The sequence below is a fragment of the Sceloporus undulatus genome, chromosome 7 (assembly GCF_019175285.1).
Source record: "Sceloporus undulatus isolate JIND9_A2432 ecotype Alabama chromosome 7, SceUnd_v1.1, whole genome shotgun sequence".
NCBI classification, from domain to species: domain Eukaryota; kingdom Metazoa; phylum Chordata; class Lepidosauria; order Squamata; family Phrynosomatidae; genus Sceloporus; species Sceloporus undulatus.
The window spans coordinates 50274578-50299708 of record NC_056528.1 but is presented as its reverse complement, the minus strand read 5'-3'; the positions used below and the strand labels follow the sequence as shown (position 1 = coordinate 50299708).

Here is a 25131-nt window from a genome sequence, read left to right as displayed (position 1 = left end):
TTCCCAATGCTGATGTTGCTAAAAACTGTTCTGCCAGACAAAGGAGAAAAACAGGGCCCTGGACAGGCCTAAAGAGACTTGGTAGAAAGCAGCTTCTCTGCCAGAGGCTTTGCTAACTGAGGCATGGCTGCACAGAGTTGTGGCCTAAAATTGTTAAGGCAAATGCTTTTGAATCCATTTGGCTAGACTTTAAGGAAACCTTCCCTTGTGATTTATGCAGGCAGGCTGACGAAGAATACCAGATCCTGGCAAACTCCTGGCGATACTCAAGCGCATTCACCAACAGGATCTTCTTTGCCATGGTTGATTTCGACGAAGGGTCTGACGTCTTTCAGATGGTAATGTGCATTTGGAGAAGTTACGGTTACGGGAATAAGGCCTAATAAAAGAGATGTGTGTTATTAGATAATTAAAAAGGGACGTAGCACGTGCCCAGAGCAATTTTAAGTATTGTTTAGTGTACTGAGGATTGTTAAAGTGCATTTAGATAACAAACTCAATCATTAATAAAGCTTATAGTTGCAATTTATAGTTGTAAGACTAATAGTTGAACCTTTAGAGCTACAGATATTTATGTACCAATATACAACAAATGCAAAAATGTTTTGTAAAATGAAACACTCTTGAAGAGTTCCAAATAATTTCAAGATGAGTTCCATTTTGAAATGTGGATTTTAAACACGAACAACTCAGGTGACACATTGTTCTTGTACATTCCCTCAAAACTGCAGCTTAACATGAACTCGGCTCCAACGTTCATTAACTTCCCGCCGAAAGGCAAACCAAAAAGAGGGGACACGTATGAGCTACAAGTGCGTGGCTTTGCTGCTGAGCAAATTGCCCGCTGGGTGGCCGATCGGACCGACGTCCATGTAAGTAAAGCATGACTTCGACCTGTGTTTCTCTTGGTACAACAAAAGCACTTTTTGGTTATTTATTAAAATGTTTATATCTTGCCGTATATTATAGGAACTTGGATTGGCAAAAAGATATGTTTATGTGACTTTCCCCCATTGCCATTATAGTCCAAATACAGGTGTTTGGGTTTTTCATTTACTATTCACAATTTCTAACCAGTCTTCAAAAATGATTTCCTTCTTTGCCAGGGATTTTGCCAGAGACCACCCCCAAGTTGCCTTTCTTGGAGGAATCCCTCAGATTTTGTTGCCAGTACTGTTTTAGTTTCAGATTTTGGAAACATGAGCGGTTGTTGGGCCACAACCTTAATATCCAAATGGTCTTTTGTCCTAGATCCGGGTGATAAGGCCTCCGAACTATGCTGGACCCTTGATGCTGGGACTGCTGCTGGCGGTCATTGGTGGCCTTGTGTATTTGAGGAGAAGCAACCTGGATTTTCTGTATAACAAGACAGGCTGGGCATTTGCTGCTTTGGTAAGCAAACTCATTTTTACTGCTCTTAACTGATTTCACCCCTCCTGTAAAGGTTTAGCCCTGTCTCACACGTTTCCTGTCCCTATTCAGGTCCCTCTCCATTTTAGTCGCTTGACCTGCACACATTTCTGCCCTGAAATGGCTATAGTGTTAGGTGATAAAACTGTTGCTTTCCCTCCTGGGAGCACTTTGTTTTCAGGGGGCCATGCAGTTGTGGTGCTACTTGTTATTTTTTGGATGTACAAGCTGAGGCTTCTTTGCTCAAGATGTGCCATATTGAAGCTACCTCAGGACAGGATGCTCTTAGCTACATAATGAATCAGTCATAAGTAGTAGTCATTTAGTGCAAACTCATTTTAAGGTTAAATGGGCGCACAGGCTCACCATCTCTGAAAGGCGATGCTGTTTGGAAAATGGTAAACATCTCATTACTAGCAGTCCTTTAGTTACTATAAGCAGTGTTTGCTTCAAGGGGTGTCTTTTTGTTAGAACCTCTACACAAAAGTGGCTGCTGATGCATGATCTCTTTGCTTCTAGTGCTTTGTTCTCGCCATGACTTCGGGGCAAATGTGGAACCACATTCGAGGGCCGCCATATGCTCACAAGAATCCTCACACTGGTCAAGTGGTAAGTGCTGGGTATCAAAAATGCCACCGTTATTTATTTTTGCATTCAAATACTTATATTGTTCCCTACATCCAAGGATCATAGGGCAGCATACACTAAAACCAACTCTGGACAATGAAGGCCAATAACTTTACAAGATTAAAAATATATTAAATAACCCATCACTTCAAACCAGACAATTTAACACCAGTTAAAACCATTCAGCCTATGTGTAAATTGGGTAAAGTCAATTAGGTTCCCATGACTTTAATAAAAAGCCACAGTTTGGCTGGACTTTTGATTGGACAGTTAACATCCTCCTTGGATGTTTCCTTTTGGCTAAGGAAGTCCACAGTCCACCAGGGAACTCTCCAGCAGGAGACTGGTTTAAAAGGAACGGCAGCTTTGCAAAGCGCTCCCAAGACTTTCTTAAATTAATTACTGAAACATACTATCCAAACAGTAAAACTGTTCCAGAGCTCTAGTTCAGATCTCTTTTACCAATGTGGAAGCAGTGTTCTGCTAAATCTGCTGTTGTCTATACTGATGGTAGGGGCTCTGTAGGGTTTGAAGACAGGGGTCAGGAAACCCACAACGTTCTGTGTGTGATACACATGCTCTCAGCATGGCATTACTGCCTTTTCTTGACCTGCCTCAACAAAGGGAAAGGGTGCCATGTCTGTGGATGGTATCTTCATAGCTTTTGTAGGCATGTGCAAGGTTTGGAGCATGCCCAGTGAGATCTCTTTCCTTTTCTCTTTGAACAGCACTTCTCTCCCCCCAGCTCTCTTCCTAAAGCACTAAAGCACAATCAAATTAGAATTAAGTGCTCCATATGGCAAAAGCAGTTTGCCGTATAGTAAAGACTGCTACTGTTTGTGAAGCCCTTCAAGATGCCTTTGGGTCTGTGAAACTATTTGCATGACTTTTTGGATCTTAGTCTGCAAATGGATTCTGTAGAACTGAAGATGCTGTTCTTTTTATATAGCACAGCCACTAGAAACAGATTGCCGACATGCCTGGCTGCTAATTTCCTACCAGTTCACCATTTTTGAAAACGTTGCCGGATAAAATGGAGCGCCAAATGTCTGAAGCAACAAAGATTAAATGTTCCAATGATGCACTAACGGTTAGGAATTTAAAATGATCAAAAGCAGAAATACCTCAAAACCAACACTGTGCAGAAACACTTATGTAGGTTTTTACTAGTACACATTCCCCTTCCATGTAAAATGTATTTTACTGTTCTCTATACATTAAAAGGAGGCTAGTGAGAAGTGACTCCTCTGGTTTGTTCTCTTTTCCTCCCTTATCACAGCTGCCGTTTCTCATACCTTTGGTCCCCTTAAAAGTGATACTACAAATGGCCGAGTTGTAGTTGAAGTGAAAAGCATGTGTTGGTTTTAAGCAACTCTCTATTGCTTTCAGGCGGTCACAGGCCAGTAGTCACAGCCATGCAACTAAATCTGGCAGTTTCAGTTTTGAAAACTGGTACCTTCTTTCACCTCTGATTTCATTCCTTAGAGCAGAACTGAAGGTCATTGGACTGCAGTCCCTAGCTTTCTTCACGGCCAGCTATGCTTTGTAATGTTGCAATCCAATGGGGTTTCATAGGTGCATCTGTTGCTGTTAATGCCATCAAGTTGATTTTGACTTATGGCAGCCCTATGAATGAGAGACCACCAAGAGGTCTGGTCGGCAGTGGTCCTGCTCAGGCCTTGCAGACTGAGGGCAGCAACCATGGCTTCATTGATGGAGCCAGTCCACCTGTAATGTGGTCTTCCTCTCTTCCTACTGTCTTCTGCCTTACCAAGCATTAGAGTCTTTTCCAGTGTGTGCTGTCTTCCCATTATATGTCCAAAGTACAACAGCCTCAGTTTACTCATCTTCACTTCTAGTAAGCGTTCAGGCTTGATTTGCTCTTGGACCCATCATCTATTGTTGTTTTGGGCAGTTCACCGTATCTACAGAACTCTCCTGCAGCACCACATTTCAAATGAGTTGACCTTTTTCCTTTCTTCACTTTCTTCACTGTCCAGCTTTCCTTCTGTCAACTGCAACTCCTAAGCGTTGTTTGATGTGAGCATTTCTCTCTTACGTTGGGGCTGAGCTGACCCAAATGATGTCAGGGATGATGGGAGTTGTAGCTCTTCACCTCTGGCTCGAACTCACCACCTGGTTGTGCACCGCGCTGACCAGTTTTGGCCAGTGGTTATAGCTTAGCAAGAGTTACAGAGAACAGGCTGAAGACCCTGACAAACTCTCCAAGCCTTCTCCCTCTTGCTTCCACAGAAGTCTTCACCCTTCTTCTAGGATCCAGCTGGTTCTTGTAGCTTCACCCAAGACACCAGACAACTCAGTAGTCTTAAATAAAAGATCTACTTTATTCTACTGTATACAGCTCCAAAACTATCCAACACAACAATACTCTACTCCTCACTATCCACTACTACTACCCACAAAATACATTGGGATGCATAGTCCTTATTATAGTCAGTGCATGGTACCACCCACTGTGGTCTGTTTCCACCCAGTAGGCATGTACACCATTCCCATTGGTTCTCTTGGTTCATCCTACAATTAATGATTTCATCATCTCAGCCTTGACCACTTAACAATATTCAGGTGTGTCCAATTACCCACTTTACATTTCTTGTCCTTGGCATTCAGGACTTGTTAATTGTATTACCATTTACACCTGTGTGGTTCTCAATTGGTTTCTGCTGAGTCATCCTGACTCTCACATACATGTTTTATTTCTTTGACTGTATAACCCATGTTGCTTTTTCCTTGACAAATGATGGCCTCTGTCTGGGTAGTTTTCCATGCAAAAGCGTGTACAGATGCAGTCCAGGGATCTGGTGCTCCCAATGGAACCATGACAGCACCACTTTTCAAACTTTTTATCTTGCAGAACTATATCCATGGAAGCAGTCAAGCTCAGTTTGTTGCCGAGACACACATTGTTCTCTTATTCAGTATCCTTCTTAATGGCAGCGTTAAAGCACTGAGTCTGGTTGTACCAGGTTGCGCAAATGCAATGTTTCTTGATCTGCTGTTGCCTGCATGGGAAGAGACTTCTAGGAAGAGACGCCAATGGAGACTGTGTTGGTAGGTCCAGCCACTTTATGAATGCCAAGCAGATGTGGCAGTCTAGATGGAAGTCCATTGGGGACCCAGCGTGGCTATATCTTTGTATATTTAAATAGAAACATTAAGATGATTGCCATCACCTGTTGCTGCAAATGGTCACTGGGTCATGTGTACCCCTCAAGTGTGGTATAGAATTGTTATATACAATTCTTGCATGTCTGGATTATGTATTTATTTCCTCCCTTTCTCCCAGCAGGAGACCTGGGCCATCTGTCTTTCTTTTCTGGTCGAAGGAGCATATGTCTTTGCTGTCCATACTTTTTTGGTCTGGTTATGTGTAATAATATCCACTAGAAATACACTTCATGTATCTCAAGTAGGCCCTAATGCATAAAAGCTTAGGCCTCAGTAAATCTTACCTTTTCAAGGTAAAAAAATACCATTGCAAATACATGAACAAATAACAAAAACAATAAGAGATGTTGTGGAATGTATTTGCAAAATAGAATGAAGGCAGTCTTTATAGCTAGTGCAAATAATATACAATTACAAAACTGCAGACCTGAAAGGAATGCCACAATTTAATACAAACAGGTAAACATACACGGGGCATAGCCTAAAGTAATGCCACAAAATACAACAAGAAATTCAACACGTATAGACTACTACCTAAAGGCATAACAAGACAGTCACAAATTGTTGACAAGTCAGGTTGCAGCAGCTAATGTATGGAGCCCTGGTGGCGCAGCGGTTAAATGCCTGTACTGCAGCCATTCCCTCGAAACCACAAGGTTGCGAGTTCAAGACCAGCCAAGGGGCCCAAGCTCGACTCAGGCTTGCATCCTTCCGAGGAGGGAGCTAAAATGAGTACCCAGACTGTTGGGGGCAAATTAGCTTACTTGCTAATTAGCTGACTTGCTGTTCACCGCTATGATCTTTGGAATAGCCGTATATACATAAAACAAATTATTATTATTATTAATTTGATTTGCCAACAACTTGAGAGTTTTTGTTGTATTTCCAGAAACTGTTAGATTACATTTAAATTGAGCTGACTTCTTTTGTCTCAATATGATGGTGTTCTTTGTGTCTGTGTGAGGAACTCTTCCATTCTGTAGAAGTTAGTGTCTTTTCAAAGTGACACAAGATGCTTTTATGTTCTGTTTTTTGCTTTTTACTGGAGTGCCATTAGCTGCCTGTTTTCCTAACAGTTCTTCTCCTCCTTGGCTCCTCCAAACAGTACTCCTTGTTTCTAACTGAGCATAAAAACGAAATGAACACAATCGCCTGTGTGTATGGCTAATGGGAACTGAAATAAAACCTAGTAAGACTGAGAATGCAAAGGCCCACAAAGTCTTAATGGACACTTCATTTCCTTTTTTTGTAATTCAACCCAGAATGTTTGTACAGAGTCTAATTTTGGTTCACACTTGTTCTAAGTACGTATTGCATGGTGCAAAGGGATACAGGGATAAGACTGGAGAAATAAATGCACAGTTGGTTGGGTAAATTTAACAGGAGCATTGATCCTGTCCCCTACCCTTTTAAATCTCACTGTGAATGCAGCTATAGCTTTTCCATCTTTTCGAAAACAGCAGTCTTCATCCTGGAACAAAAACCTGCTCTTTTGCTGTATGTTGGCTATAAACCTCTGGCAGCTCAAACAAAAGTCAGGCCACCTTGCCAAATACCAAACATGAGTCAAATTCAAGTGGTTTGGCCTTAAACTGCCTTCTCAGATGCAGGTGTAACTCTGGGGATGGTGCTCTTACATGAAGCAGCGACTTCGGACTTGGAAGTGGGGAAGAGGAAAAGTAAGTACCAATTTGGACTCCAGCGCTTTGCTGCTTTTCCTGTCATTGTCATATCTTTTGTTGTGTTTCAAAGAGCCAGTGGTGTCACCCATCCAGTTCACATCATTTTGCCCAAACTACTGTTAAAATTGTTTTTAATAAAACCACGGCTGGGGAAGTTAAGAGGGGAGCCAGGAATAGCGAAAGAAAGGAGGAGGAAGAGACCATAGTGTACAATGGAGATGGAAGTAAGAAGGTGGCCAAGGGGCTCCAGCCAGAGCTGGAGCAATGTCACTAGTTCCTGGGATCCCAACAGAGAGGCAGGGAATGTCACCAGGTGAAGGGAGACTGGTGGGTCGCATTTATACATGCACACATTTTGGCAAAAAAACAACAACAACCCACTAGTTCATTATTTAGAAAGACATTATTGTAAGAAGGGGATGCCATGTTGGAGTGGTGCAGGGAGGATGGTGTGTGAGTTTTTTGGTTCATGGACAAGCATTTCTTCTGCTGTATGTCATCAGTGCAGAACATCTTTGCCCTCCGGTGTGTCTTTCCCTGAAGGAAGACTGTTGTGCTGCCCCTCTGCCTCGGCTCTTATGGATGCTCAGGAGTGTTTTCTTACAGACTTTATTTTTCTGGAACAAGACTGGATTGCTAATAAGCATTCTCTGAAGTTCCACTTTGCAGGATGGCTGGTTTAACGGGTTGATTTTTGTTTTGTGATTTATTTCTGCACAGTAATATGTATGGCTGGGATCGGTCTAGTTGTGGTCTTCTTCAGCTGGCTGCTGTCCATATTTAGATCGAAATACCATGGCTATCCATACAGGTATGTGGTTTGTGCAGTTTAAATGGCTTCGCTGCAGTAGGCAAGCTATGACCTCCTAATTTTGACCTGAGAAAAATATGAAGAAAAACAAATTAAGATAACCTGAGTTGGAAGGGCCCCCAATAGCAGTCTAGTCCAAATTTTGCTGGCAGAGCAACCTACAGGTAGCCATCCAGCCTCTATTTCAGACCCTCTAACAAATCTGACATAGCATGTGTGGATTGTTTTACACCTGAGAGCAGCAACATATCCCTGAGTGTGCAGCTTTACTTTTTCCTGTGGTCATTACAGGGGGAGGAAGGTTCCTCACTGACTTAAGTGTCCCTTAAGGTTATAGAAAAAGCATTACTTAGTGCGGTTTGGCGATAATCTGAAAAACATCTTGGTTTTTCTTTTGCTTTTAGCTTCCTCATAAGTTAAGGAACGTTGGAGCTGCGCCCTTCCCATGGTGTGGAACAGAGGCATTCAGTATGTGGATCATGCTACCTCTATTTGGAATGAATGAAATGGTTGCACACCAAACCAAAGATGTTCAGTGCCTTGATGAAACAAACAATTTGCCCTAAATGCCCTAGAGAGTATTAAGATACGTTCATATCCTGAGTTGATTCGAAGCCTGGGCTAATTGGGAATCTCAGCTTCCTATTGCTAATTGATTTTTTTAAAAGCCAGCCCTTTAATTCTCATGCCAGAGTCCAGAGAGCCTCCTTAGGCTCACCCCAGTGCCTCTGTGGTGCCTCTGCAGAGAGAAATCCTGGTTTCACCACAACCCTTTACAGCTCCATGGATCTCAGAATATTTCTAGAGTTCCTCTGGGATTTGGGAATGTGTTGCTGGATGGCAGGGCCTCAGAAACCTTGCCGTGGGTTGCCCCCCAAAAGCCCCTTGAACCGTGGATTTGACAGTTAAGCAGTCCAATGCTGCTGCATTTCCAGCACCCTGACTACTGTTTTCCAGCCATTTCCTTTCCTAACATGGATGACACTTTTTCAGCTCATGTACGATGTGCCCTCATTGTAAGGCAAGGTGATTATGTTCTGCATGTTCTAATGTTTTTGCCTACATTTGTGTGCAACCGGCTACAGAGCAAAGCCACCTCAGTGGGGGCACTCTAGAAAATAACTGATGTTAAATTCTCCTCTCCTCCAAAAAGCCTACCCCACACATTTTTATTTTAACCATCTCAATAGTTCATTAAGCCCCTCTTTTTTTCCTCCTTAAAAGAGTTGGAATATCTTGGAAAGAAAATGGCCATTTCTTATGGCATTAGCTTGGTAACCTAGCTGACAAAACTCTAAGAACAGTATGTTACCCTACTACTACCCAACTACCACAAAGTATCTGACATTTTAAAGCACCTTGCTTAGGATTTCATTTTGAAGAGCGTGAAGCCCTGATCCATGGCTCTTTGCACCAGTTTGCTTGCCAAGCTTTGCTAGTGCCAGTGTCCGGTTGTGGGACAGGGTCTGAGTCCACAACTGACTGGCTGGCATGACCCAAACGGCTTCTATTGTCCCCTTGCTGGAGGGCAGTGAATCCCAGAGTCTCATGCCTGCTGCTCTGAGTGTTAGGCGCGAGGGGTTGCATTCCAGTTTCACAGATGCCTTCTGTGCCTTTGGGATCCGAGGGAGAGGGGAGTGGATTGCCCTTGCTGCTGGGGGAAACTTGTCTCAAATCTGAACATCTCACCTTCAGAATTTCCACCAGCATTCTCTCTCTTCCTCCTGTGGCATAAAACTGGAACATGCCACTCATTTCCCTACATCTGGATAACAGTGGAAATATGTGGGACATGAGAGAGAAGATCCCAGTATGTATAGTTCTTAATTTGAGAATGTAAACTTTCTGTCTTCTGCTTTAGTTTCTTTTACCATGAACAAGAATGATGTGCCATTGGAGGCATTCCCCCTCCTCTTCCTCTGCCCCAGAAGATCCTTTGCTTGGTTTTCAGACGCCAGCCCACATGTGTTTGGGAGCTGGATTAAGGGGGAACTCCAGCTGCCTGGCTTCATAGTATTGTCTCCTTCAGTGTGGGCCAAAGACTGGATGGGACACTCTTGTATAGATGACAGGTGGGCCACCTATAATCCTTTCTATGCAGGGTTGCAGCTCCCACGATCCTTCACTATTCTGCTTGTGTCTAATGGGACTTGCAGTCCAGCAACATCTGGAGACACAGTGGAAGCAAACTAAACTGGTTCTCTTTGGGGCTGGCGGAGGGAGCCAGGGAAATACTGCTTCTCATTAATGAGAGGTAACTACTATTTTCCCTGGCTAAGTAGTTTTCTCTTATGCAAGTTTGCGCTATGTAATTACATTTCAAGTGCCTTAACACCGCTAGTCTGTTTTTCTGGAACTGGTTCCACAGATTTTAAAAAATGCATTTTATACAACTGGGAGCATCCGGTTGTAGTAGCATGGATACTGAAACGACTGCTGTGGATTTTGACAAGTTTCAATAAATACTTTACAAATACAACTCTGCTCTGTGTACTTGACTGCATCTAGGAAACGTCATTCACACGTGGCCCACTGATATATTTTCTTATGCTGGAGTATATGGGAAGGGCTCAAGAAGTTACATTTTGGGGTGCTTTGGGTGGGCTGCTCCCCACCTCTGTATATGTGCCCACTTTGCCACAAGACTTGAAGCCACACAATAACTACTATATAATATTGTCCCCTGAATTACCATTCCAGTTGTGCTGGTGTTGCTACTTGCGATAAATTGTTGACTTAGTAGAGGCTTAATGCATATTTATTGGACTTTTGCGTAATTAAAAAATCTTGCTGAAGCCTTCTAGAAGAAACCTTTTCTGTCAAAAAACAAGCCATGAAACTTCCAAGATCCACATTTTCCCACCATTTTAATGCATTGTGGAACACATAATGGGAAGCCGCAATAGCGATGAACCATCTGCGCACAAACCAAAGAGGAGAACAGTTTACTAGTTATAGTAATGTTCACAGCTTAACTTCAGACTTGGCAACTTTGATAGCATGGTCCTATCTATCCCTATCTACTTAGAATTCCAACTGAGTTCAATAGGATTTTCAGCAAAATGGATATAGATGACAGCCTGAGGAGATATGCTTTGCTTTATTATTGCGTCCTAGGGATCAAAGGCCCTGTAAAGGTTGAAACAATGAAGTGCAACTGAGACAACCAAGCAGAAGCTGGTATGTTTCTGCAAAAATCCTTAGCATTGAAAACAAGAGGGTCTACTTCTGGCTGCCACGGCCGCTGGGAGTTGATGGTCAAGGGGGCTAAGGGCTAGTTTTCTGCCACAGGACCCTCAAAGGGGGGAAGCACATGGAGTTAGTTAAGAACGGCTTTTGAGCAACCTCATCTTCAAAGGAAGCAACCATGTGCCACAACACTAGTAAGTGCTTTGTGGTGTCCTCTGCCATCCTTTCGTGAATTGCTCTTTTTTTAGTACTCTTGGGCTCAGTCTCCACATTGTTTTCCTATGTGTTAGGGCCTGAGCAGAAGCAAAGGAGTTATGCCCCAATGTGCAAATACAATAGCAATAGCAAGTAGGTTGCTATACCGCTTACCGATGTAGTAACCGGTTTACAACACTGTGTTTAATACTGTGCAAAGCCTGGCTTGTGAACATGGTCACAAGGACACTTGTTGTGGACTCCTTTGTGCTGCTGCTCTTTCCAGCATGAGAAGGCAAAGGGGAATAAAGAGTATATGCTTTGCAGGCAGATGATTTGTGATGCAATGGTGTATTTTGATGATTTTAATTAATGCAAGGGTAGAAACTGTTTAGCCCTCACATGCAGCCCAGGTTGGTGTTGGACTGCAACTCCCAGCATTCCCTACCCTTGGCTATGCTGGCTAGGGCTGCAGGGAACTGCAGTCCAACAACATCCGAGGGGTGTTGGATGATTCCTCTCCATTCTGAATGTGTGTTTTTTTATTGCATTACATCTTTATTGTTTTATACCTTGGTTTTAGTTTGTTTTTGATTATCTCAGATGCCTTACAAAGGTTTTTTTGGGGGCTGTATTTTAGTGGAAAGGGAGATAAGAGAGAAAGGAGTTTTCCAATCCAGTCTGTCTCTACAGTTCTTATTTAGCATTGTGTTCCCACTGAATTCAGTCAGACTTACCTCTGAGTAGCACCATAGGGTTGAACTTGAGATCTTTTGGCAGCAATCACACTTTTGTCTCGTGTTCAAGGAAAAGGTGGCCTTCCCTGTGGGCTTTGGGCAGCTTGGCTTCGGCAGAACAATCGAAGGGGAGGTGAATGGCCCTTGGGTTGCCTTACGCAAACCATTTCTGGAATGCAAACAGGAATCACTCCTCTTGCAAGAGAGAGAGAAAGAGGGCAGCCATTTCAGATGGAGTTTTCTGGCGGCTGGTTTTAAGACCCTTTCCTTCCATGAGCCTCGCTGCTGCGGCAGAGGAATCTGAGGGAGTTAAGAGCAGAAGTGGGGAATGTTAGCTTTTGGGACAATAGGTGTCACACAGAAATGGAATCCCAGATGTATAAAAGCATAGATACCGCTACAAATAATGCACAATGACATTACTATTACTACTAATTCTGTTTCAGCAGGACTTTGAGGACCGATTGCTCATCGAGAAAGTGCTTTTTAACAATGCATTTCTTACTTGTCTGTTTTTAATTTGCTTTCAGTTAACTGGATAGTTTAAATTGTATTTCAGCTTTTGCACAATGTGTACTTTTAGAGTAATCTGTCTTGACTTTTGTAGGTCACCTTGATTGAGTCAGTATGATGCAGTCACTGGACCATTGGCCTAGGATTCCATAGGAGACCAGGGTTCGAATCCCCTCTGCTCTCCCATAGAAACCTACTGGGCAACCTTGGGCAAGTCACCTTTTTTGATCAACCTCAGAGGAAGCCAATGGCAAAACCTCCTCTGAAGAAATCTGGCTGAGGAAACCCTGGAACTGAGTCACTGCAAGTCAGAGCTCACTTGACATCTCAGGTCTGAGGAGATGATGATGATGGACCATGATGATGATGATAGCGAGCCAAACAAAGACTGTGAGCCAATAATAGTGCAAATGCTTTAAAACCCATTGTCACACAGTCTTAGTCCATGGCAATATCCACCCCACAAGGTTCAGCTACAGATGGGACGACAGCCCTGTTGCAGGAGGCTCCTGGTTGCCATTAAATCCAGCCAAGTCAGCCTCAGCTTATGGCAGCCCTACAAACGAGAAACCTCCCAAGTCTGCTGCTACCGACAGCCCTGCTCAGGTCTTGCAAACCCAAGGCAGCACTAGTGGTTTCCTTGATGGGGTCCATCCACTTGTAACACCATCTACTTCATCATTGGTCTTCTTTAGAGATGTGTCCAAAGTACCACAACCTCAGTCTAGTACTCTTGGTTCCTGGGGAGAGTTTGGGCTTGATTTCCTCTAGGACTCATTTATCCCTATATCAAAATATACAGGTTTATAAGCCAAAACGTAACCTAGAATTCCAAAAAGCTTTGGACAAAAAGGAAAGATGGCTTCTGATGCTCCATAGACCCAGTCTGTGGTGGTTGATGTGATGAGTTTCCTCTCTTCCTGTCAGCTTTCTTCATTGTCCGGCTCTTGCTGCCATAGACAGAAATGGGAAATACTGACTTTGATATTCATTGAATGGGAGATGCCCTTGATGGATGGAGCCTTCCACGCTTCCTGCTGCTTCCTACCTTGCAAACGCACCGCCACCTTTCCTTACGCCTCTCAGGAAGCAGACTCAAGTCTAGGGAAGCTCAGGCTGCCAACTTGCTTTCTTTCTCTTAGTCTCAAGGGTGCCACAAGACCCCTCTACACTGTCTTTTCTAATGAGCCCATGCATCCAAAGTATGATGGTTTCAATGTGAGGCTGAAGGGTTTCATGGCCGGCATCCATACTTTTGGGTGGTGTTTTCAGGATCTGTGGCTGTATTCTAGAAGCGTTTGTCTCTGACGTTTCGCCAGGATCTGTGGCTGGCATCTCCAGAGAATGCTGGCATAGAAAAGAGTGGGGTGTCTGTGTGTGTGTGTGTGTGTGTGTGTGTATATATATATATATATATATATATATATATAGTGTGTGTGACTCTGGTTTGGGAGGAGCGATTTCCATGTCAATCTGTTGTCCAATGGATCGTTTCACTTTCGTTGTGTTGGATTCTAGGGAGCTTTTGGGACCGATTTCCTCCAGGATTTGTATGTCGAAGGAGAGAAGCGCGTGAACCAAAGCGTGACTTTGGAAAACAGGATGGTGGACCTAGGAAGCCCCTCAGACCCCTTCGTCTGTCTGTCTGTCTTAGCAGCCCCCCATTTCCAATGAGTCAAAGGAGTGGATTCCTTCCCGCTTTCTCCGCTGCCCAGCTCCCAGAGAGACGGGGACGCAATGGCACACGCCGCCGTCCGTCCTGGGCATTCGATGGCAGACACCGGACGCTTCATGGCTGCCCTTCCAGGCCTCAGTCTTCTCCGGTTCCTTGGCTGCAGTCGCCACCGTTGGGCCCAAGCGCTGAACCGTTTCGGTGGCTCCGTCGTTGTCGCTGTTCCTTCCATTCTAAGGCCTTTCTTTGCCATTGGCAGGAATGGAGAAGGCATTAGTCAGTGACATTTAATGGAGAGGTGTATTATGAAACCAAGAGCATCTTCTCCTTGCCTTTCAGTCCTAATGGCCACCAGGGCCGCATCCGCACTGGAGAAATAACCCGGTTTGGCACCGCTTCGACTCCTTTCTGCCTCAAGGCTATGGACTCCTGGGACTCCAACTCCCAGAATCCCACAGCCTTGAGCCAGGATGCTTGAAGCGGTGCCAAACCGGGCTATTTCTCCAGTGCAGATGCAGCCCCATCACGAACCAAGAGCGAACAGCCGAAGGGGCCTTCCTCCTCGCCCGCTTCGCGCCGCGGAGCCCTCAGAAGCAAAACACTTTCCCCTCAGAGAAAAAGAAGAGCCGCGTCCGCGGTGACGTCATGCCCCGGTTGCGCGTGACGTCAGGCGCCGCCCACCCGCCCGCCGTCCAATCGGGGAGCGGGGCTCGATGACGCCGACGGCCCAAGCAACAGCCTCGGATGGGGCCGACCAATAGGAAAAAAAGCCTGCTGAGGGCGGGAGCCAATGGGGCGGCGAGGGAAAGGCGGCAAGGGGGCGGCGCCTCGAGGGCCTCTCTTTTTCCTCTCAGCCGACAAGATGGCGGCGGTGGCGGCAGCGGAGGAGGCGTCGCTGTCGGCGAGGGAGGCTTTCTCCGCCTGAACGCCTATACTTCCCCGGCCGGAGAGGCCAAGGCGGAGAGATGACCGCGGAGCCCGTGAGGTAAGGCGGAGGCGGAGGCGGAGTAGAGGAGGGACGGGCGCCGGTGAGGGAAGAAGGAGAAGGGGGCGCCCGGCTTCTCCTCAGTTCGGGATCGGCTTTTGTCTTTTCTTTTCTCTTCTCTGAGGAAAAGCAGGAGAGAGCGAAGGGGGAGGGGCGGCAACCGCTCTCCTCCTTCCCCGCCCCTCCCTCCTCCTCCTCCTCCTCCTCGCGCCTCCCTTCTGCGCATGCTCGCGGGCGGGGGCCTCGCTCCACAGCGCCCCCACTGGGCAGGCGCCCTTTGCCCCTCCCTCAGGCCGAGCAGGGGGCGGGGCCTCTGCAAAGGGGCGGGGCACACTTCCCGCCGGAAGGAACCAGGGAGGGAAGGAGGAGTGGCTGCTGCTTACTACTTCCGGTCTCCACCTGCTGCTGCTGCGCCCACCTTGCCCCTCCCTTCCTCCCAAAGAGAGCAAAGGCCTGGGAGCGTGGCAGGAAGGGTTAAGGCAGGTAGGGGTCATGGCAGCTGGCATAGGGTTCCCTTGGCACAGCCCTTCATCCTCAGAGACTCAGGAGAGACCCCAAGAAGGGCCGTCCATTCCAACCTCCTTCTGCCATGCAGGAACTCCCAATCAAGATGGCCATCCAGCCTCTGCTTAAACACCTCCAAGGAGGGAGACTCCCTCTGTTGAACAGCCCTTACTGTCAGGAAGCCCCTCCTAATGTTGAGCTGGGGTCATAGAATCATAGGGTTGGAAGAGACTGCAAGGACCATCCAATCCAACCCGCTTCTGCCATGCAGGAACTCACAATCAAAGCATCCCCATTGACAGATGGCCATCCAGCCTCTGCTTGAAGACCTCCAAGGAAGGAGTGTGTTCCACAGTCGAACAGCCCTTACTGTCAGGAAGCCCCTCCGAATGTTGAGCTGGGGTCTCTCTTCTTGCACCCATTGCTCCATTGCTTCCTGTTCTCTGGAGCAGCAGAAAACAAGCTTGCTAGGGCCATGCAGAAACACACAATCAAAGCACCCCCCGAAAAGGTAGCCCTCCAACCTCTGCTTAAAAACAGCCTCCAAAGAAGGAGACTCCATCACTCTCCAAGGAAGCAATGTCTTCCTCTGTCAAGCAGCTCTTGCTGTCAGGAAGTTCCTCCTGGTACCTCCTTTCCTGGAGCTTGCATCCATTGCCTCCTGTTCTCTGGAGCAGCAGGAAACAAGCTTGCTCCTTCCTCAATGTGACATCCCTTCAAATACTTAGAGAGCTACCATATCACCCCCTTAACCTTCTCTTTTCCAGGCTAAACATACCCAGCTCTTCATAGGATTTCATGGTTCCCAGATCTTCACCATTTCATAGAATCATAGAGTTGGAAGGGCCATCCAGGCCAGCCCCCTTCTGCCATGCAGGAACTCACAATCAAAGCACCCCAAAAGACCGCCATCCAGCCATAGAAGCTCTCTCTTACTTTTCTTGTTCTGATCGTAGTGAAGTTTTGGGGCATGGCCTTAATTTCCAGCCCAGCCTCTGGAACTGTATCCTCTGCTAGCTAGCAACAGACTCAGCCTCCCTTCCCTTCCCTTGCGCTCATTAGTATAAATGAGCAGCCAGTCCTCCCTTCAGGAGATTATTTTCAGAGCTCTGCTGCTGCTTTCCAAATGCTTCTCTTCTCAGCAGTCTGCCTTGTTGCAGCCCTGCCTAAGGAGGAAGGTCTTAGTAAAGTCCTGCCTGTCCATTCGGTGGATGTTCACAACTTTAACAAATGTTTCCTAGAGAGCTCCTCTTAAAATAGAATAGGAAACTGCTGACTTAAATTGCTTCCATGGCTCTTAACCTGTTCTAGATAAGTCAGAAGAATTGTTTTTCCCTTCAGAAAAAGCTTATTATTATTATTATTATTATTATTATGCTTATTTATATCCCAGCTTCCTCTCAGTTCAGGGACTCAAGGCGGCTTACAAATCTAAAACAGTCCAAGTTAAAACACTATAAAGATGCAAAATACAAGTTTAAAAACAATTCAAACAATTAAATACATTACATTATTGAAATTTAAGGTGTGAAACTCTTTAAAACAAAAACAAAACAGCATCCATGTTTAGGCAACAGACAGACCTGCAAAAAATGTGATTGTTATAGTGCAGTGATTCCGCAGTTGTGCATTTTATGCAAGCCTATTGAGAATGGAATAAATACTAACATCGGTATTAGTGTGCATTTGGTTGGTCAGTAATGCAATTGTATGCACAATACACTTGCAATGGAATGGAGTGATAGATCGCAGAAACCTAAAGCGAACTTGGCCAGCGACCCATAAGCCAAGTCTGCTTACAATACAATGTTTGCATCTATGATCTAGGATGGTGTGTCAGTTGAATGTTGGTGTTTTTCTGGGAGACCTGGGTTCAAACCATTGCTTGGCCATAAAACTCCTCAGGTGGCCTTGAGTTAGTTGTTCTCAGCCGGACATATTCCATAAGGTGGAGATAATGTGATGAAAACTACGCTAAAGGTAAAGGGCAAAGTGGGATGAAGTTGTTGTTGTTGTTGTATCCCTGCCAATTGTTTCTGACCCTAAGGGGAAGGCATCACAGGTTTTCTTGGCAAGGTTTGTTTCAAAGGGGTTTGCCTTTGCCTCTTCCTGAGGCTGAGAGAAGGTCACTTAAATAATACTTTAATAATAATAATAATAATAATAATAATAATAATATTAACTTGCCCAAGGCCATCCAGTGCTTTCCATGGCAGAGCGGGCATTTGAACCCTGGCCTCCGGAGTTGCAACCCAGCACTCAGACCACTGCACCACTCTGGCTCTCTTGAAATACAGCAATATAAAGGTGTATTTTTTTCCAAATTAGAACTAAAATCCATTAAAAACCAATACCCCAAGAGCAGTAGACAGATTAATGGCAATAAGGATGAAGAGTTGTGATTCTTTGTGCATTGGCCGTCTTGGGAAAAAGTGTGGGTTATCAGTTTAGAGCAGCTTCATTTTGTCTACATTTGGTTGCAGGCTTATTTCTAACCTTTAAAAGGAAACAAGCAGTTTGGTTGTTCAGTCAGAAGTTTTCAATCCTTCACCCAGACTTTAGAGATTTGGGTTGTGTACCTATTGCTTTAACTACCTGAAAGTTATCCCGCTTGCTCTGCATTAGTAAGTTGGTCTTCATTCCACTGCTGAGGGGCATATTTTTGGGAGCTTGAGGAAAATTGTTTGCCATTTGTTGCATTTCTGCTTTGGCTGAGTATCCTGGAACACGTTGATCTGAAGAGAGAACAAATGAATGATAGACCCTTTTAATCTCCAGTTTGCCTTTCATAATTATGAGCCGTGTTCTTGAACCTTATCAGCTGGACTTGGTGTAAAGCACAAGAGGGAAAGGAAAGAGCGCCATACACACTTTTGGGGTCACAAATGGGTTGGAAAGGGAAGGTTGTGTGCCTGTGGTGAGGTGTGTCTGGGTGCTGGTCCATTAATTTTGTTTCTAGGGTGGTCTCTGGAGAACCAGCCCTTTGAACGCAGGAGAGGTGAAGAACCAGTGGTACAGCAAGTGATGTAAAGCAAGGCAAAAGTAGTTCACATTTTCTATCTAAAGTACCATTACCTGGGTGTAATATTTTACTTTATTGTAAAATACCTTGAAGGCAGGAGATTTCATTGATCCGGGGAGTCTATCAGCTGGGGCAGATCACAGCTGCTGTGTGGATTTGTCACCTGTCACACATTCTTCTGGTGGTCAGCCTCTCTGTATTTATCCAGATGGGTCCTTGGATGACAGACCTACTGGTAGCCTCCGTGGGCATAATAAGAGCTTGACCAGCCTGGCTGTGGCATATGTATGTATGTATGTATGTATATAGGTTCTAAGAGGCCCCTGGTTTGAATCAGCCCTGCAACTTGGGCTGCGACCAAGCATACTCTTGTCAAATTTTGAAGCATCCCATAGGATGTCTTGTTGAGTTACGGCTGCCACAGACACTTATTATTACTATTGCGTCTACATGTCTGAATGTTCAGTTTTCTTCCAAGACACTGTTTTCACTTCAGTTTTCCTCTCTCCCCCCCTTTGAGCCAAGGTACAAGTGTGGCCCCATTATGTGTTGATTCAGCATGCTTTCTGAATGCCTGAACAGGGCTCATGAACAGCAAGTATCTGTGTTTGAATGTGCTAAGGGTTTTTATGTTGGTGTTGAAGCTTTTGGTAATGATTGGGACAGGTGAACACATCTTTTCCTGTCATTAGCTAAGTTCCTGCAGTCCAAGGCAACAAATGGAAAAGAACAGGGGACTATAAAGCTAGCCATGAGAAGCAGGGATGCTTTGGGAGGCAATGGATAAAAGCATTCTGAAGCTTAGGACAGATGAGTACAGAAATAATCTCCTTTGTAGCTGGCATTTTCAGTTTTCATTCCACTTGGACAAAGCTTAGGAAGACTGCTGTTGTAATGGAGCCTGGGAACTGACTTTATTGCCTTATATTTTGTTTCTTGGGACTTTCCCAGTGTGTATTAATGTTAGAAAAACACCATGAAGGCCAAAAGATAATGCCTTGCCCAAGGCTGCCTTAGAACATGGAAGCGGCTTTAGTGTGACCAAGCAGCATGCTGACTCTGTTTTCTCCCCATTTGTGAGTTCTGCTGATAACGGAGCTAGGAATATATTCAAACCCTTGCATTTACTTGAGTCTGTGAACTCCTTTTAACCTGGGGATGGCACACACAGTGAGGAAAGAGACCTGAAACCCTAACCCTAACCCTAGGGTTTCAACAGCTTGAGAGGGTTAGGCAGCAAGGTAACAAGTCTGCTAGTTTTGTAATGGCAGGAGCACGGCTTGGAAGTGATGGCTGTTCCCTTGGGTCTGTCTCTATATCTGACATTTAGCAGAGTGCCAGTTCACTGATAATGTACTTGCTATTGCTGTTACAGACAATTGTAGGGAAACACAAAGATATTGGACATCATCCATGTTTTGACTGTGTGGATAGCATGCTTTTAGGAGAGAGCCATCATGGTGTATTGATTTGCATGTTGGACTATGACTCTGGAGACCAGGGTTCAAACCTTCATTCAGCCATGGAAGCCCACTTAGACAAGTCACACTCTTTCAGCCTCAGAGGAAGGCAAGGTAACCCCTCCCAACAAGAAAACCTCATGATAAGGTTGCCTTAAGGTTGCCATAGGTCAGAAGTGACTTGAAGGCACACAACAACAACAACACCTTGCTTTATAACAGGGGTGGTTTGGATTACAACTCCCATAATCTAGACTGCCTAGGAGGTTCTTAAGAAACTTCAGTTAGTCAAACGTGTCCTCATTGCAGCAATGCAAGCACTTTTGTCTTTCGCTGGTGTCCCCCAAGGGCTTTTTCAGATGTGGTGACAGCAAAGAAGTCAGTAAACAAACAAAACCTTGCCTGTGTTACTCTCCTTGCAGCAGGCTTTAAATGCTTTAAGTTTTCAGGCTCTTGACCCATGCAGACACTGCATGTAGACTAATGTGGCTTATACAGTATGTCCATATGCTGAATGTACATGGGATGTGTGTTTAAAAGTTTGACGTGTGCCATCCAAAGTTACTGTGGATGGAAACATTCTTTAATGATGTTTAAATTCTTCCTCTGGTTGGTGTGGCTTGAGCAGATTGTAATTGGGCTTGTGATTTGACAGGGCCATTTTAGTACTATTGAATGCCCACAAGAAGGAGAGCATCAACACAGGAGTGTGAGAAACCCAGTTGGGTGTGAAGACCTTGGAGGACATAAGTGCATAGAGTGCCCCACCACTAACTACTAGAGAATAATCTTGGGCTGCTAACTTCACTGCTCTTGTGGCAGTCATGGAAATGTGTGGCCTTCAAGATATTGTTGGATTGCAACTCCCAGTAGTCCCAGGCAGTGTAGCCATTGGTGCAGTGATGGGAGTGATGGGACTTGCAATTAAACAACATCCATAGGGATGCATGAGACAAGATCTGAAAGTAACACTCACAAAGAGAGAATTCATTCAAATGGTGCATTTGTTTTTAACAGTGAAAGCAAGTTGAATACATTGGTGCAGAAGCTTCACAACTACTTGGCTCATTCGTCAGAAGACTCTGAGGACACAAATCCTCCTCCAAGCTTATCCATGAGCAAAAACACAGGTAAGGCTTCATTTTAAGATTGTTTGGGTCTGTGGGTCCTGAATAGCTAACTCTGCCATGCCACACTGTGGAATTGTTTAGGTAGGGCCTTCCTCTGAAGTATTGCTTGCCACACCTGGTATTTGTTGGTGGTATTTAAGCCACAAGAAAAGTTGCGGTACAGAAATCCATTAATAGCTTTCTATGAAGATCCTCTCCGTTCAGTCCAGCAATCTGTTCTGGCCAAGCTGTTCTGAAGTGCAAAATTTCCCTGCCAACTATTGCTTCTCTACTTAGTTTGGTGGAGAGCCTGTGTGGGCATGGGTTCCTTCCTCTGAATCAACCAAGTACATTTCCATGAGTTCAGTGTGAACATTTTAGTGCACATGGGCTGGCTGACTTTCGCCCAGAGAATGATTGATAGATAGATAGATAGATAGATAGATAGATAAGGCTGTTATACGAAAACATTGTTGCTAATGGTAATAACAGCAATTGTCGACTATGTGTTATCTATTTATTATTAATAATAATAATAGTTTATTTTTATCCCGCTTTTCCAACTTTTGATCAAAGCGGCATACAGATTTAGATAAAAAATACATCAAGATAAAACAATTAAAACAGCATTTAAAAACAATCACAATAACAACAATAGGGTCAGCTGAGTGGGGGGAATCCATAACATTGCAAGGTCATTGACAGGGGGGGTAAAACATAAAATGACATCTCATGGGGGGAAGGCTTGGGAGAAGAAGAAGGTCTTAAGGTTCTTCTTAAAGAGATCTAAAGATCTGGTGGAGCGGCGCTCGTCTGGGAGATTATTCCATATTCTGGGGGCCGAGGTAGAAAAGGCCCGTTGCATAACGTGCCGTTGGGACCTCCAGCAAGTTCTTCCCTGCCGACCTGAGTGTGCGGGGCGGATTACATGGGGATATTATCAAAGTATCTCTATCATGCCTTGTCTCAAAAGGTACCAAATCTGTTATTTCATAGATTAGTATCCATTGTTACATTCTGGTTTTTTACAGATAACAATACCATGCCTGGGAATATTTCATCTCCAGCGGAAAACAGCAGAGAGGAGGTAAGATTGGAATTTTGTAAATCTGTTTACAATAATGTAGATTATTTGCCCGAGGGAGGCTCAGATTTTGCATCTAAAATAAAGCTTGTGTGAAACATGTAGATGTTTCTTTGGTAATTCCCAAGTTTTCATTATGAACAAATAATCTTGTGATGAAAAAAATGAAATGAGTCACAGCATAAACAAAGTGAATAGTAACTTAGTTTTGTTTTATTGTGTGAGAAAGAGAATGCCCATTTTATCAATATTTAGAATATGCTTGGCCTTATTACTTATACAGTGTCAAAACATTTCAGCTACTGATGGGTAATGTTGCTCTCCTTCCCCACGTCTATAATGTTAATAGAGGAAGCACTGTATTTTTGGCATAATGACGACTGCTTAAGCATACAGACGTTTTCTCCCTCTTCTCAAAGCCGATGGTGGGATCAACCCTCCTACCAAAATTGGTCTTGGGTTTCTTTTCTTTCTGGGTAGCTTTTATCCAAAGTTGGTAGTGTTTGGCAATGCATCCTGGAAGTGCCACTAAGCCTTTAAACTGAGCGTAAGGCTCAGCCACCTTGGTTCCCAAAATACTCTTTTAAAGCTTGCATAGAAGCTGCATGTTTCCCAGGTTTATTTTCAGTGCTTCAGATGACATGGAGTGGCATTCATGTTCAGTTCAGGTTGGGGAGATTATTGAAAACAAAGCAATCCCCCCAAAAGCATTATGAAAGATAGTTAATCCTGAGATGTATGTAACAGGAATATGTCATGACATGTTGCATTTAACAAGCAACAAATAACACATCATTAGTGTTAATAACTTCTACAAACTAGGTACAGTTATATACATTTGATGTTACACTTCTCCTGATCCCAAAAAAGTGAATTATAAGCTAATACACTAACAGAATATTGGGGGAAATTGTCCTTGAACCTCATGAGAAGATGATGTACCGACGTAGGGACAATGATGTTCTGATTCTCTGTCGATTACTTAAAATTTCATATTTTCCTCCCGTTTAGGGTAGCAGTTCTTCTGAAAAATCCAAATCATTAGGATCATCACGCTCCAAAAGGTTAGTGTGATCTGCTTTGTTCTTGTTTGGATTACCTGCTTCAGTGAGTCAGATCAATGTGACGGTTAGTATCTTTGTTGTCATGCTAAGAAGTTGTACTAAAGATTAAGGATAGTGAAAAAAAATTGTCCTTTTCACAATGGTTCATACCATTTGGTTAGCCTTTAGCTGAGAGGTTTCAAAAATGAATCAGATATGATTGTCCTGAATACTATTAGCTAGTCGACACATCACACACACACACACACACACCCCATATTTGCGAAGCAGGCTTTTATTTCATTTACACTATTCAGAGTTCGGTTTCCTGGAGCCTTATGTTTCTGTTGCCTGCTTCTGTAGTGCCAAGGGATGCTTTCTTACTCGCTGCAACCTGCACTAGGTTCTTTTGTATTGGTTTAGTAGCAGAGGAATTGTGACATGTGCAAAGTCACACAGTTTGCTAAAGATTCAAGAAGTTTGTACAAAGATACTGTACATATTTATGTCATAATTTTTATGACATATTGCATAATATGTCATTTGTTTTAATAATAATATTTATTTATATTCCACTTAAGCTCTAGGAATCCAAGAGGATTACAACAGTAAACAAAAATACAGTTAAAAGAGAATACATTAAAAATTTCAAGATTCCCATCCCTCCCTCCAGTCATAAAAACATAATTAAATGCTAAAGGGAGATTAAACCCAAGAAAAGAAGTTAAAAACATTAATATACAATAACGATTAAATGAAATAAGAGTTTCAAGTGGGGTCTGGATAGAATAAAGATAGAGGGGGATAATGGGAGAAAAAGGGGGGAGGCAGGTCAGCAAGGATGTTCTAGTCTGGAAAGTAATTATTGTAGTAGTTTAATTCTATTTTAGGGTAATATTTTATATCTTTTTAATTGTACTTCTTTAATGTTGTAAGCCGCCCTGAGTCCCAGTCTTGGGAGAAGGGGGGATATTAATATAATAATGTTTTTTATCTATTTGCTGCTCTTGCAGGAAACCCACAGTTGTAACAAAATATGTTGGCTCAGATGATGAACAAACTTTAGATGAAACCATGCATCAAGATGGTTCTAATGAAAACTCAGAAAATGAAGTTGATATGAAAAGTTTGCCTAAAGGTAATTGATTTTAAGTCTACATGGGAAACTGTTGGGGCACACTCATTAATTGACATCAGTAGGCATTGAAATCCTATTCCTGTTCTGTCTGAATGATCCACAGTGAGCTTTTGTTTCATGTACCCCCTCCTTTCCTTCTGTTTCACATCAACAAGGAGAAGCTCAAAAGCTGAAGAAAAACTGGAGTTTGATCTTGGTGTGCTTTCATAAGCTAGACTTTAAACAAACCCTAGTCCTGTTGAGGTCTGAAATGGTTTGTACAGCAGTGAAAGGTTCCAGTTGCTTCCGCTCATGGTCTGGCCTTATGAGAATGTCTGTACCTTTAAAATGCTGGCTCATGCCATCACATACCTAACAGGGCCTGCCAGAAATGGTTTCTGGTTTCCATGGTTCTGGAAATTAAGCATTTTGAAGAGGGGAAAGGTCCTGGCTCAGTATGCAAAATCTGTACATTTTTTGGAAAATGCACTGATCTGTAGAATGCCAAAAATAGGAATTGTGAAGCAGTTGAGTAAATATGCTTTTGATATAGAAACTTCTGGTGTCTTATTGCTCTGCCGGTTTATGTTCCCTTGGGGGATGATTTCAAGATTCAGTTTAGTTTGCCTGAACTGAATCTTTGAAAAACATGTATGTATAAATGGAGTGATATTTCAAAGTGTTATATGTTTGTGTGTGTGTGTGTGTGAGTAAGGTATATTTTTATGCAACCAAAATATATGTGTGTGTTTATATATATAAACACACAGAGATGTTTTGTT

General features: G+C 43.8%; 2 protein-coding genes across 2 annotated transcripts in view; both read left to right on the top strand.

Annotated features, from left to right (window-relative positions):
- Window positions 1-211: 211 nt before the first annotated feature.
- MAGT1 (magnesium transporter 1) lies at window positions 212-10198 on the top strand. The gene is made up of 9 exons (XM_042479049.1): window positions 212-338; window positions 732-872; window positions 1252-1392; window positions 1930-2019; window positions 4913-4976; window positions 6831-6905; window positions 7629-7719; window positions 8124-8187; window positions 9581-10198. The coding sequence occupies exons 1-8, from the start codon at window positions 300-302 to the stop codon at window positions 8137-8139; spliced, it is 657 nt and encodes a 218-aa protein (XP_042334983.1). The 5' UTR covers window positions 212-299; the 3' UTR covers window positions 8140-8187; window positions 9581-10198.
- A 4655-nt stretch (window positions 10199-14853) lies between these two features.
- The window catches only part of ATRX (ATRX chromatin remodeler), a 57118-nt gene continuing 46840 nt past the window's right edge, over window positions 14854-25131 (top strand). The window contains 5 exon segments of the mRNA XM_042479048.1: window positions 14854-15010; window positions 21014-21126; window positions 22137-22192; window positions 23201-23253; window positions 24246-24370. Of these exon segments, the coding sequence (XP_042334982.1) occupies window positions 14991-15010; window positions 21014-21126; window positions 22137-22192; window positions 23201-23253; window positions 24246-24370 (367 nt within the window). The 5' untranslated portion in view covers window positions 14854-14990.

Coding starts and splice junctions, on each gene's coding strand:
- MAGT1 (XM_042479049.1), top strand. CDS start 300: ATGGTTGATTTCGACGAAGGGTCTGACGTCTTTCAGATG. Junction 873..1,251: donor CCGATCGGACCGACGTCCAT/GTAAGTAAAGCA, acceptor CTTTTGTCCTAG/ATCCGGGTGATAAGGCCTCC. Junction 2,020..4,912: donor ATCCTCACACTGGTCAAGTG/GTAAGTGCTGGG, acceptor TTTATCTTGCAG/AACTATATCCATGGAAGCAG.